The 14,398-nt window shown below is 47.1% G+C and overlaps 1 protein-coding gene and 1 long non-coding RNA gene across 2 annotated transcripts; one reads left to right on the top strand and one right to left on the bottom strand.

Annotated features, from left to right (window-relative positions):
- Nucleotides 1-2,667: 2,667 nt before the first annotated feature.
- LOC120644668 lies at nt 2,668-4,892 on the bottom strand. Its single transcript, XR_005663888.1, has 3 exons — nt 4,397-4,892; nt 2,836-4,130; nt 2,668-2,750 (listed from the first exon to the last, which is right to left on the bottom strand). It is a non-coding gene; the product is annotated as an uncharacterized LOC120644668 (long non-coding RNA).
- Nucleotides 4,893-13,290: 8,398 nt separating this feature from the next.
- Nucleotides 13,291-13,933, top strand: LOC120646311. The gene is made up of 2 exons (XM_039922937.1): nt 13,291-13,365; nt 13,476-13,933. The coding sequence occupies exons 1-2, from the start codon at nt 13,311-13,313 to the stop codon at nt 13,916-13,918; spliced, it is 498 nt and encodes a 165-aa protein (XP_039778871.1). The 5' UTR covers nt 13,291-13,310; the 3' UTR covers nt 13,919-13,933.
- Nucleotides 13,934-14,398: the final 465 nt, after the last annotated feature.

Below are 14,398 nucleotides of genomic sequence, written 5' to 3'. Positions count from 1 at the left end.
AAAATCTCACATGCATACATAACCAAGGCTGCACTAGTTTCATTAGATGCAGAGACTGGTTGCTCAAGTTTAATAAGCATAGCAAACTCACATGCACAGATCGACTATTTTTAAAAGGGGCAGTACACTTGTTTCAGAAGGTAGGATTGTTGGCACAATGGAACTCTCCATTCCTGTCGACGACTTGGGACATTAAGAATAAGGTGTGCCGTTCTCGAATGTTGCACTTTTCATGAGGGGATTTGTCGGTACTTCAAAGTCCTATTATTGTGGAGCAGAAGAGATAACATCCATTAGCATCAAATATAGCTAGAGACAGTAGACGTAATCAGAAATATACGAGTTTACGAGTACAGCTAGTCATAAAATAAGTATGCATTCTGTAATCTATGGTACAATACGACATCAAATGCATTGTCTTGTTAGATGCATGATGTAAATGACCATGAACATGTGAGTTAACTATTGCAACTTCACAAAATGACCATGAACAGGTGAGTTAACTATTGCAACTCCACAATGCATTTTTATCTAATATACAACGGAGCAGGGACCAAAAGAGCCACTAGAAGCACTAACCGTACCACACCACAGCAGGAAGTACCATGATTTTACTAAATCAAGCTGGGAGAACTAAATTGGGCCTTTGCAGGATGCACGGGCCATGGTAAATATTGCATTTCGGTAATGAGGAAAAGAACCAACATGATGTGCTAATGACAAGGCAACCTGTGTGGTATTATTCTAATGCATTCAGTCAAGAGGAATAATTCTATTGCTAACACCCGATTCCCTGTTAATTCTTGCAAGCTAGAAGCAGGACAAGACTGCACACTGAAACTCTTTTACCCAGGAGCTCCTCAGTCCAACTAAAATAAAATCCGCGTGATGATATTTATGTACAGAAAAAAGGCACTATCTGCTCTGATTGGTAATAACATCATTTGGAGTTTAAGTCTCAGTGCCTTATTAGCTGCTAATTGGACAGTTAGCAAGTATAAAACCAGTAAAAAATGCACTCAGATCTTATTGTTGCAAAGTCGTTAATTACTGTAGTTGACAGGGAGCTTTCCTATATTCAGAGTTCACACTCAGCATATATCATGCAAGACTATATAATAATAAACGATCATGAGAGCTAAAAAATATAGGAAAAAATCTATTTTTGACCATGCAACTCTTGTTTGAGTTTGGTTTTGGCCATTGAACTCCAAAACCAGGTATCTTTGACCACTCAACTATGAAAACCGTTTATTTTTTACCATCGGGTTGTTTTGGTGGCCGGTTTCGCCGACGTGGACGCCACGTGGCAGTGGGGCCCACTTGGCAGCCATCCTCTCTCCTTTTTCTCTTTCTTTTCTCCTCCCTCTTTCTTCTCTACTCTCTCCGCCGCCGGCAGCCACCGGACACCCCTGCTCGCTCCCGCCGGCGAGCCGCGGGGCCACGCCGCTCCCTCCCGCCGGTGCTGGCTACGCCGCCCCCTCCCTGCTTCCTCCACGCACGACATGGTGTGCGGCGGCCATGGAGCTTGAGCTCACCGGCGACGGCGAGGGCGGCGGCTGTGTGGCTAAGGGCCGGCTAGGGAGCTTCAGCAAGGCCAGGCACATCATGTGCGCCCGTCGGCCTCCAGGCACACGGGCTGCAGGTGGCCGGCAATGTGGTTGGCGGCTCATCCATGGTGGCCGCGGTGGGTGGATGGCCGGTGGGCAGCGGCTCGCACATGGGCGGCCGGGGTGAGTCAGGGAGGACGTCAGGGAGACCACGAGGAAACTCCACACGCGAGTAATATGAAGAGGGCGAGGTGGTTTGGGCAAATTTAGCCGGATGGCGGCGGGGAAGAGCGGAAAATGGGCTGACATGTGGGGTTTCCCCGCCGCCATCTGGCTAAATTTGCCCAAACCACCTCGCCCTCTTCAAATTACTCGCGCATGGAGCTTCCTCGTGGTCTCCCCGACGTCCTCCCTGACTCATCCTGGCCGGCCATGTGCGAGCCGCTGCCCACCGGCCATCCACCCACCGCGGCCGCCATGGATGAGCCTCCGACCACATTGCCGGCCACCTGCAGCCCGTGTGCCTGGAGGCCGACGGGCGCACATGATGTGCCTGGCCTGGCTGAAGCTCCCTAGCCGGCCCTTAGCCTCCCAGCCACCGCCCTCGCCGTCGCCAGTGAGCTAAAGCTCCATGGCCGCCGCACGCCATGTCGTGCGTGGAGGAAGCAGGGAGGGGGCGGCGTAGCCAGCACCGGCGGGAGGGAGCGGCGTGGCCCCGCGGCTCGCCGGCGGGAGCGAGCAGGGACATATTTCTTCATCCTAACAAGAGCAGTATTGACACATGTATGAATCTGATCCGTATTCTTACAAATCTTCTGATAGAAGAACTCCACATATTCTCCTTTTCCTCTTGGATCTAATAGTGTAGCAATAATGATTCCAAGGTTTATATCATAGTCTTTTTTCTTTCTTCGAGCATTGTGCTGATTAGGATCATCAATATTCGAGCCCCAATACTTTTCAAACTTGATCCTCATGGTCGCTGCCAACTCTTTTAGCACTGCGCTTGTTTGCCATGCAGGGTTATCCAAGGCATCCTTAATCGAAAGAATCAAAGGCAAGAACATATATGAAGTTGGTTTCCTATCAGTCGATACTGCCTTTATGGCCTCTTCAAAGGTTTCAAGAAACTCACAAATTGACTGAGCTTTTGTCCATTCTTGTTCATTCGGGGCAATTTCAGCATTTTGATTTGCATAGCTGTTGAGGACAACCTTGTATTTGAGTGCTTCTCTAACCATTCTGAAGGTGGAATTCCAACGATTGGGTATGTCAAGAGCAATACCACGTTTTGTAGGAAGACCATTCACCATTGCAATTTGATTGAAAGCTTGAATTCGTGAGGGTGAAGAGTCAATGTGCTTCAAAAGCTCCCGAATCTTCTTTATCCCCTCATGAATAATTTTCATCCCATCCTGAACCAAAATATTCAGGATATGTGCACAACATCTTACATGCAAATGTGCACCCTCAAGCATCAACTCATGCTTGTGAGTATATACCAACTCCTCACATGCGCTAGTGTTATTACTAGCATTATCCACAGTTAGAGTAAACAACTTGTTTCGTATGCCCCATTCAGTTAGGCAACTCACAAGTGTTTCTTCAATGGCAAACCCCGTGTGTGGATACTTGACCTCCTTGAAACTTATTATCTTCTTATTTATCTTGAAGTCAGGAGTGATATAATGAGCTGTTATAACTAGATAGCCTAAGTTCTGAATTGATGTCCACATATCTGACGTTAGGCACACGTGACAGTCTAGGGTTTGAAGTTCATTTTGAAGATCTTGCTTCATTCTTTGATATTTTTTTAGACAATCATTACGAACATTTTGCCGGCTCACACCATCGAGAGTTGGCTGCATAGACTGAACCCATGGCTCGAAGTATGGATCTTCAAACTTGTTAAATGGGATCTCAGCATGTATGACAAACTAAATCATACGCTGGCGGCAAAACTGAGGGTCAAATACAAAGTTCTCTATAGGTTTTTTCAAGGTTGCTACAAATCTTTTCCTATCAGCTTCCCCAATTGCATGACAATGATGAGAAATATGGGTCCTAAGGCTGCTAGTTCCTGACTTAGTGCTTAAACAGATTTGACAATACCTGCACACAGCTTTAAAACCATCATCAGCTTCAACTAAATTCTGCTGAAAATATTCCCAAACCTTGGATCTTCTAACACGTGTTTGGGTTGAATGAGAATCATCAGAGCTTTCAGATGTGTTTGCAGACATGTTGAGAAAACAAGCTAAACAACAAGCTACCTGAGTAACAACAACATATAAGAAAGAAGGTTCAAACCAGAGCAGTAGGTTCAAACTATGTAATCAGTGTGATCTATTGCATCTATTGTTTATTGGATATCCTATACACTAGACAATAGTATATGATATCATGCACTGGAGGAAAGGAAAGATAACTCGAAGTGCTGGCGGCTTATAGGGAACTGGAAGGGAAATTTTAAAGCTGCATGTCAACCTGACCAATTACATGATCTCCTGCTTCACGGCCCTCGATGATTCCATCTACACCAGCTTCTTTAGCTTTCGTGGACTCCTCAAGGCTGCCAACCTACATGTCGATTGAAAGTCTAAGCTCAATGGAATCAGTGAAATCGTTGCTCCAACTACAATCAAAACCCCATGTCAGGAGTTACTAGTATTACAGGGAGCAGCTTGCCAAAACAATAAAAATAAAATAAATACTGGGAGCCGGAAAGATGAACTAGAGCAGCTTGTTTATCACATGGGGATTTTCTCTGCTCCAGGAAAGAACGGGATGTCAGTTGGTTCTGATGCGGAAACAGCATGAGGTGGTAGAATTGCAAGGGGACTCACTGGTTCGCTGCGGTGCTCCCCCGGAATAGGAAATCTTGGTCGTCGTCTCCGAGTCAGGTAAATGACCAACAGCCGGAGGACGGGAGGAGGCCGATGGCCCCAGCATTGGCGATCCTGTGCGTGGAAGAGGCGCCGCCGCCGGATCCACCTGCCTCGGCCACACCGCCGTCGGATCCGCCTGCCCCGGCCGCCGCCGCTGCCGCGAGGGTTCACGATTCACTGCTGGAGTGGTGGTCGCGACTCGCGACTTGCTGCTGCCTGCTGGAGTGCTGGTCGTGAGCCCATGCGGGGAGCCCACGGTTACAGCCCACGGTTACAGCCCATAGTAAATCAAATGGTCACTACCCACACCAAATTCACACCAAACTGCTGGAAGCTAGAGCCCAAACCGAATCACTTTATTTTAGCGCCGGCCCGTGTAGCACCCAGCCTAAATAGGCCCAAAGCGAAATCCAACTCATTAAAACTGTTACCACCCAAACCATTTGCAGGGCGACATACATGCCAACTAGTGCACAACAAACGGTTAATCCTATATGCTTAATTTTTAGCCTTCCGTCTGTGTGCCGTCTGTCCAGTCCCGTATAATTTGGTCACCTGGGCGACATGCATGCAAACATCAGTCGCGTCGGCTACCCGGCGGCTCTGTAAAAGTGAACCGCACAGGAGGCGCCGTAACTTCCCCTGCTGGCAGGCACGCACGGGTAAGCCTATGCAGCCTACGATTTTGGGGGCCCTAGGGCTACGCGTCCCGGCCCCGTTCCTTGTGTGTGGCCGCCTGTCCACTCCTACCAAGGCTCGAGAGCCACAACGCCGCCACTCCGCTGCTCTCTCCAGGGCCTCCGATCCTCTCCTGCTGCTCCCCCAAATGTCTCGTGCCCGCTGCCGACGCCGTCGCCGGCCGCCGCCCACTAGCAAGAGCACGAGCGCCGCCGGCTGTCCAAGTGCCCAACTGGCCTGCTGTGTTCCTTCCATTTTCAGATCGACGATCGCGGCAGGCGAGCGCCGCCGCTCGCTCACCGCCTACTACTAGCTAGCTAGGTCGTGTCTCGTATCGATTTCAATAACAAACTTACGAACAAATAGGGGAAAAAAGATGTACAAAATTAGAAAAGAAATTACCGGCGACGACGGCGCGGCGGCTGCGGCCGTCCGGCGATCTTCTCCCCTCAGGCACCCGGCGTCGCTAGCAGCTCTCCTCCTATACAGCTACCGGCGGCGCGTCTCCTGTGTGTCCCGAGCGGCGGCTGGCTGGTAGCTGCTTTCCGGCCCGCGCTCGGCACAAGCTCTTGCTCCGGTCGATGGATCGACCGGCCGGCGGCGGCGGAGATCTATGGGTGGGAGACGGCGCGCGGCCGGGGCGCAGCCTGTCTAGGAGTAAGAGAGGAATGAAATGACGACAGGAGAGGGGCGGACGTTTCCTTGGTTTACGTCTACTGCCGCGGGGACTGCGTGAGATTGGCAGAAAAAGACAGGCTCTCCGGCCGTTGCCTTGGCCACGAGAGAGAGACAGAGAGAGACCTGCCGTTGCCTGCACGACGGAAAATATGACAAAAATAAAACGAAACTTTATGATTCCAGAAAAATCTCAGAAAAAATTACAATATGCATTTCCAACTCAAGAAAAATCTCCATCCTCCCACCAATCACCTCTGCTCTGCTGTAATTATTACCACTTCTTCCATTCTTCGCTACTTAGAAGAATCACTAGTGCAGAACATGGCTTTAGTCCCGGGCTGCAACTGCCTTTAGTCCCGGTTTTTGAACCGGGATTGGCAGTCCGGGACTAAAGGTCCCCGATCTTTGGTCCCGGGTCAAATAATCGGGACCAAAGGGTCATCTGGCAAAGTAAAAAAATATTATGCGCAGCCTAGTACTCGAACTTGAAACACCTCGGCTCGCGCGTAGCTTCTTTACCATCCCACCTACACAGCGCATGTGAGCTTGGATGTGATGCTTTCACTTTATACTAACACATGAAGACCCTTTTAGTCCGGGTTAGAGCCACCAACCGGGACCCAAGACCCCTTTGATCCGGGTTGGAACCACCAACCGGGACCAAAGGGGTATCCTTTGGTCCGGGTTGGTGGTACCACCCGGGACTAAAGAGTTAGGTCTTTAGTCCAGGTTGGAGCCACCAACCGGGACCAAAGAGGTATCCTTTGGTCCCGGTTGGTGGCTCCAATCGGGATTAAAGACATATTTTGTCCCCTAGCCATTGGAACCGGGACTAAAGACCCCTTTAGTCCCGGGTCCAATACCAGCCAGGACAAATGTGAAGGACCAAAGACCATTTCTGTAATAGTGAATTGCAAACCACTGGGTTTAGCACATGCTAGTCCAGATTTTGAGACAAACAGAAACAATTCCTCATCATCCGCCGTCCCCAAATGGTTGCCGCTGATCGAACCTGTATCATACTGATAAAGCTGTGCTAGCTGGGTAGCTTGTTATTATTGGCACAGAATAATTTGCAGGTACAACAAAATTTTCACCAATATTTTTAAGAACTATTTCGGAGTAGTGGCGAGAGCCACCTGTATGGCGAGTCATGGCGGCAGCCATACATGCTACCTAGCCACACGTAGTGCTCATAGAATATATATTCATTTAATCTTCACTTACCCTTATTGCTAGATATTTTCATACAATTGCGATGCAAAAGATGATCAGTATTACATTTATGCGTATTTGATAACAATGGCCCTGTTTGGATTCATGAGTGATTTTTTAGCCCTCCCTCAAATAGTCTCAAATAGATCAAGAGGAGCCAAACAGGAGGGCTACAAATAGCCCACTCCAAAAAACTACCCCCCCAAGGGGTGCTATTTGTGACTATTTCGGGTGGGGTCCATTGATTCTCTCACTCTTTCTTGGAAAAGTGGCAGCCAAATGATTAGGAGCCAAATAGCCCTTTGATCCAAACACCTCAAATGCTATTTCATTGAAGGGCTATTTTCTTGAGCTAAACTTTAGCTTTCAAAGTAACCCGCTTGGTTATTTCTCCCAACAGGATCAATGCCTATATTCTATTGCATTGTAACATCTTATGTGTTTCTTTAAACAAATTAGTAGTAGATTCTCTATAGGTAGATTTTGATTCTGGCCCCGCCACTGCTTCGGAGGTGCTGTTCCACATCCTTTTGAAACGTTGGCTAACAAATTATCATTGACAAAACATCTTCTAAAATTGTATTTCAGGCTCTCCCTGGCCAACAATTAGTGGTACTGATAGAACTGATTGCTCATTCTAAGGCTGCTAATTGTTTGGTTTGAAACCAATTTTTTCGGTTTGGGTTTTGACATGGCTGAGATTGGCATATTTAGTGGGATTTAGTTGGCGCGGTCCCACCTGGAAGCCTCTCTCATTCCGGCTTCGCATGGAAGACAAGCACACCGACCTTACCTGCTTACAACTGACACTACGTGCTTCATCTGCCGAGAATCAACCCTGGAAGGCTATAAATAGAACTTCCATCCATCACTTGTGACACACACCCTTTTTGGACCTCAATCTCTCTTTACTTTTTAGAGTAGGTTAGTAGTTAGAGTCGAGTCGAGCTTGCTTGAGATTCCAGAGTCGACAGAAGTCTGGTATAGCTCTTGTATCCTTCTTTTGACTTTATAAATATAAGTTATCTTCTCTACTTTTCTGAGTCAGCTTTACTTTCTGCATTCTTTTATCTCCTTGAGTCTGAGTATTCATCTCGAGCACGGAAGTTCTACCTTTTTGTTTAGGCTAAGTTATCTTTCCAGTGTTCGGGATCTTACCTTATGGGTTTTCTCGCCCGGACTAGAGAGATCAAGTTAGTTCTCTAGGTTGAGGGTGATTTCTCTCGAAGGCCTCAAGAGAAATCCTAACACTGATCGCAGGCATGGTGTCTGAATTCGGTGTTAGCTAGAAAGTGTGTTCCACCCCACGGAACCGTTGTGGTAGGTGGCAGACAGTGACAGTCCTGTCTGTCTCTTGTACTCCACCACGTTCGGGTGCTTTCATAGCAGTAGTGCCGACTGCCATTGGACTCCCTTCTCATCCCAGTCTGAGTCCTTCCCTGGGGCCACCGAAGTAAGCTTTGGTTTCCTGAAGATTAGTTAGGTGTTTAGTTTGATCTAAAGAGGCTAGCTCGACAGTTCAGAAGTGTATCAGGTGTCTTATCTTGCTCGTTGTCCTCCCAGCTGGTACCTCTCTAAGGAGTTGAGCCTCCGTGTGTCACTTGGTCATTGACTGGCCATCATCTAGTTAGTCAGTTGATTAAGCTAGTATAGTTATCATTTGATTTATGATACTCTTTTCCATAGTGCTTCCGATCCTTGAGGAAAAATACGATACCATAGAATACTCCAAGGTGAAGTGCTACAGTAGAGATTTTGTACGCTTGCAGAATATTTATTCTATTGGGCATAAGAAACGCCAACAGTCACTCAGCGACATCGAGATCTTCCTCTCCCTGGTGAATGGCACCCTCGCTCGCGCACCGATCTGCATGAAAGGTGTTGCGATGTCAGCGCTGATCCCGATGCTCCTGCTCCTTGCCCTCGAAGTAGTCTGAGTCGGAGGAGATGACGGGGATCAGGCGCCGGTTGTTGGAGCTGACATGGTTGGGCGGGAGGGTGAAGAGAGCCTTATGGCATCCAAACTCTAACCCTGAGGCCGGACCATATCGGATCTGACCCAGGCCAAGTTGGATCGTATCGGAGATGCGCGCAGGCTCCGCATTGGTACCTGGATCTGATCCGAGTACGTTGCCGAGTTGTTGTGGAGGCCGTAAGGCATGGGGTCTGAGTCGCGTGGGCGACCCAGAACGCTTTCACTGAGTTGGATGCATTCGACGATGGACTGGCCGACATGATCCATCTCGGAGAGAAAAGATCACCGATGGAAATAGCGGGATGACAAGTCGTCCTGGGGCGAAGGATCGGCGGGTCATTGATCTCAAGTTCGGAGACACGACGAGTGATGGAGCTCGGAGCTGTCAAATTAGATCTGATGTTGGATTTGCCGCTCTCGGTGGTCGAGGGGCCAGTGCGAGGGTTTCGAGGCACCTTAGTTTCCGTAAAAATACCAAAGGTGATAGAAACCGACGCTAGCTTTCATTTGCATGGTGACATCGGCAGAGAAGAAGACGCCGGATCTAGATGCCATCAAACTCGCTGCATGGACTCCTGAGAATTGCCCCTATCTGGCGCATCAACTGTCAGATTGCTTATCTAGAAAATCCGCTAGGGGTATGCCTGGCGGTAGATTTGTAGGTGAGGGGAGGATTCCAGAGCCAAGAGTCAAATGGTTATGTGGTGACGCAAGGGTTGAATAGGTTCAGGCCGCTTGGGAGCGTAATACCCTACGTTCTGTGTTGTATGTGCATTAGAGTTTCTGATGGATGAATGTCATCGTGTTCTATGGGTATCCCCACCTACTCGGGTTGTTTACAAGGAATCATGTCAGTTAAGATCCCTAAGAATCCGGATGTCTAGGTCGAGCCTTGATCCTGAGCCATAGAGGACCCTTCCGTCGTCCAGCCAAGTGCCTGTCCGGTGGATAGTTAAGCAGTAGTCGACCGGAGTAGATACCGGAACATAGGGTATCCACTCGGCAGAGAGGTATCTGGGTCTACCTTTGTCAGGGATGGAGAGCAAGGACAGGCTTCGGGGAGAGAGAGGGGGGGGGCAGTGAGGAAATAATTCCCTCGCTTACCAGGTACACAGGCTGGGGGAGGCGTTGGCAAGAATCGGGTTTCACGTTGTTTCTTGCTTTTCAAAGCGCCATGGACAAAGTAACTAGAAATTAATCGAAGTATTTGGGTGAGCTTTTCTCTTATTTCCATCTAGAATCTGTTTACAAGCGGAAACAAACGGGCATGAAGAGAGATGCACATTATCTCAAATGGCATAAACAGTAGCATATTTTTCTCTATACATAAGAGTAACCGTCTTCGTCTCACATTGGGGAAAGAGATTTCGACCACTGTCCAAGCATTAAAGTCCTGATTGTGGCTACTTTCTATAGTTTGCATCCACCACTAAGATTTTGAATGCCTAAATGGAATAAAAATTCAAATATCTATAAACTAGGGGCCTAAATAACAACATGTATGTGGTTTGGTTAAATGCTGCTGAAACATCAGAGTAGGCGCTGGATATCACTATGCCAACCTATCAGCCCTGCACGCAGACACCATATTGTGACAATTATGGGAGTATCCAAATTATTGAACGGTTTTAGGTGCCAGAATGGAAAAATAATTAAAAAGAAATTATCAGGTGGTTTTTGACAAAGCATAAATAAAAAGTCATCTATATGTTTTTTTTTGTTTTCCCAGTAGTATGGATATTAAAATAGAGCCAGCACGATTAATTCCGATTCCTTCTCCATTAGTGGCAACGTATCTTGCCCATGCCTATGAGTATCCATCTTCTCCATAATAGATAGGATCAGAGATATCCACCATAAAGGCATAGTTCTATCAGATTGTGGTGGATACTTTTCTTCCCTATACTCTATACTGGAGCACTTATTTGGAACTAGCCAAGATAGAATCAGGTTTAGTCCGGTCCCTTCTCCCTTGTTCCATCACCCAGTCACCACAAAAACAGATCATTAGCACTTTGCTAGCTAGGTGCCTAGGTATGTTGCCTCCTAAGATTGTGGCGGTTCTTCTCCTCTTATTATTGTCTGTAACCATCTCTCTTCACCATGCCACCAGGGAATGCACCGAAACACAGAAGGAGGCGATCATAGAGAATTGTAAAGTATACATTCGCAAGGTGGCTCCTCCACATAAGATACCAGCACATAATAGTTATTGTTGCATCAAGGCGTGAGGGATGTGCCAGAGAGGGACATGGAATGCATATATGGTCTCCTGACAGATCTAGAGAAGGCGCGGAACAGCGAACAGAGGATCCTAAATCTGAAAGGTTTCTGCAAACCCGTGCCGGTAAAAAACTTCTTATCCACTTCATACGACTACACATATATATCGAGGTGTTGATAATACGATTGGTCTTGTTTTTACTGCAGGTCATCATGTAGAGCTGCCGATGGAGGTGATTGGACGAAGATACATCCCTAGTAGTTAATAAAATCGGTTATGGCATAATAAACATTTGTGATGTATAATCTTCTGTTGAGGAGAGAATCTTTTAACATCGGTCTAGCGTGCCGTTTCTAATTATCTTTATCTGGTAGCATGCCCTCAACAATGATATGTCTTCAATAGTTTACTAGAAGCTAAAACGGACAACAGATTAAAAAAGAGGAGAAACTGATAAGAATTACTAAGTGTCATGTTAACAGCCATATTGTTGCCTGCACATATCTTTTTTTTCTTGACGCATCAACACCATCCCGCTCCCTGGGAACAAGCAAAAGGATGGAGCTTCCTTCAGTTAAGTGCAAAACTGAAAGTTCATGACCAAAATGCTACTGATTTGGGGGGCAAATAAAACTTCCAATTCGCAAGCAGGTTTTGGCTCAAACTCAATTAACTTCTACTTCGTGAAACTTTCGAATTACCACTAGAAACTACTATTCGAGAGTAGGGTTGAAAACGGTAGGAATCGGTTGGGATAACCCCGTTACCATTTTCACTTTTATATTTTAATACGAAAGCGATATCGAAAACGAACAAGTCGAACACGAATACGAATACGGACTCGCAGTATATCGAAAACGAACCAACTCGAACGGATAAGTGTCGAAAGCGAACGGTCTACGGAAAGGTAAAATGGAAACACCGACCCGTACGATCGTGGGTAGTCATCCAACAAACTCGACATGAGTACATAAAAATATATAGAAAAATGACAGTATATAATCACAACCACAACTCACAACTGGAGGAGGGGCTGGCGACGACCGAGGACGGCGAGGAGGGGCTGGCGACAACCGAGGACGACCGGACACCAGAGTCGAGGCCTCGGGGGACAGAGTCTGAGAGTCTGCTGGCAATGGCAAGTGGAGGGAGAGAGGGCGGGCGAGGGAGGGAGGGAGGCGGGGACATCAAGGCCTAAGGGGTTGGGTTGGAAACTGGCTGGGCTTGAGCTGAAAAACGGTATATTCCGAATAAGTGAAAACGGGATATTCCGATCAAATACGGAAAATACGGAAATGATCGGGATACACACCAAATCGTTTCCGTCCCGTTTTCGAATTTGACATCCCGTATTTCATATTGATTCTGAATTTGTCCGAAAATACGAAAATGAGCCGGTAAAATGTAGAAATCGGGACAGAACGGAACGGGATTTATCCCGACCATTTTCAACCCTACTCGAGAGAAAATCTTTTAATTCAAACAAGTAACCTTCAATCAGTGAGGACAACTATTGATTCACAACAAGACCCTTTCCAATGGAAGAGAAAACTACTAAATCATGAAAAATACATTTCTGACAGAAAACATAATTCAAAAAATAAAATAGATTCAAGGATAAGATGAATCTATACATTTCCACTCCGTTTGCTTCCTGCTGGCCATAAGGATGAGGCGCTCCTATATGGTGAGAGGAGGTGCTGATGCTTGCAGTCTTTTGAGAAAGAGAAAATAAAGGAAAGCAGGCGCTGCACATGTCCGTATACCAACCAATGGCCGACCGTAGATGGAAAACAGATGCTACCCCCACAAATTTAAGCAAAACAAAGTATGTACACTTTTTGGAGAACCAGATACGTTTCATTTCCTTTACAAATTTGATGGCTGTAGAGGCCGAAACAATTCCCTTTATCTAAAAATATTATATCATAGATTTTGTGTTATATAAATAGTATCATCACTACTACAACAGGGGCCATCACCGCTGGTTCCCAAATCCCATCACCACCAGTTTTGTCACACCCCAAAATTTCAATTTTGGGATGTGAATATCTTTTCGAATATAACTATCCATCTTCTAAATTCTTTAAGGCTCCGTTTGGATGTTGATATTGGAGAGCTTGGCATTGTATTGGTTTCAATACCAAATCAGGCTAGGTATTGAAATAGACTCAATACCAAAGCTATTGTTTGGATGTAGATAGAATTTTTAGATGGAATTGAATGAGTCAGCTAATATCAATTCTCGTTTGGATGTGCATCTCCAGAAATTGAAATTGGCATCCTCCTCCACCCCCAGCATGGCCATGGCCTCGGCATCCTCCTCTGCGCAGCCCTCACCCCGTCATCCTCCTCCTCTAGCATGGCAATGGCAGATCTCAAGTGGCTGGGGCGGACCTTGTCATCCTCCGCCGTGCGCTTGCGGCTCGCTGTCCCCCTCCGCACCTCGCTCGTCTTGCGGAGGTGGGCATGGGAGGGGCGGAACAGCTCGCCGTGCGGAAAGGGAAGGGAAGAGGTGGCTTGGCTCGCTGGTCGGAGAGGAGGCACGGGTAGGGCGCGGCTGCTCACAGCGCAGATAGGGCAGGAGAAGGGCGGCAGCCCACTAGCCGGAGAAGAGGCAAGGAAGGGGTGGCACAGCTTGCTGTGTCGAAGAGGGAAGGGGAAGAGGCGGGACGGCCCGCTGGTCGGAGAGGCAGACAGGGAAAGGTGAGCACGACTCGCTGGAGAGGAGGCAGGGGAGTGGTCAGGGGCGGAGTTCCGGTGGCGGTGGTCGGGGCGGAGTTGTGCGATGGAAGAAGAGAAGCGATGATCCAATTCATCCCAATACGGAGGGGTGAGGCTCCGCATTCACGAAGGGCTATTTTAGTTCAGGTTCAATTCTTCGGTATTGGTCCCCAATACCAATTCCAAATTTTGTAGACATCCAAACAACATGTATTCACTAGATCAAATTCCAATTCCCAATACCGAGCTCCAATACTGACATCCAAACGGACCCTAAGAGTTTTCCAGATTTTTTTGACAATTATTCTCATTTTTCTCTAATAATAATCTTTTCACGAGATTCAAGTATTATATTTGAACTTCTCATGCTTGGTCGTCTATAAGATTTTTCTCCTAAAAATTTTGGGATTAAATTTCTCATCTTTCTCTCTTTTATTGATTCCTTCTCTTATTTTTTTCTCCTTTT

This window comes from Panicum virgatum, chromosome 8K (genome assembly GCF_016808335.1).
Source record: "Panicum virgatum strain AP13 chromosome 8K, P.virgatum_v5, whole genome shotgun sequence".
Lineage (NCBI taxonomy): Eukaryota > Viridiplantae > Streptophyta > Magnoliopsida > Poales > Poaceae > Panicum > Panicum virgatum.
The sequence above is the reverse complement of the archived record's forward strand: the minus strand, read 5'-3'. Positions and strand labels throughout refer to the sequence as shown.

Excerpts from the sequence above, each read along its gene's own strand:
- LOC120646311 (XM_039922937.1), top strand. The coding sequence starts at position 13,311 with ATGTTGATATTGGAGAGCTTGGCATTGTATTGGTTTCAATACCAAATC. Across the intron at positions 13,366-13,475 it reads TCAATACCAAATCAGGCTAG|AAATTGAAATTGGCATCCTC; the intron begins GTATTGAAATAG and ends GTGCATCTCCAG.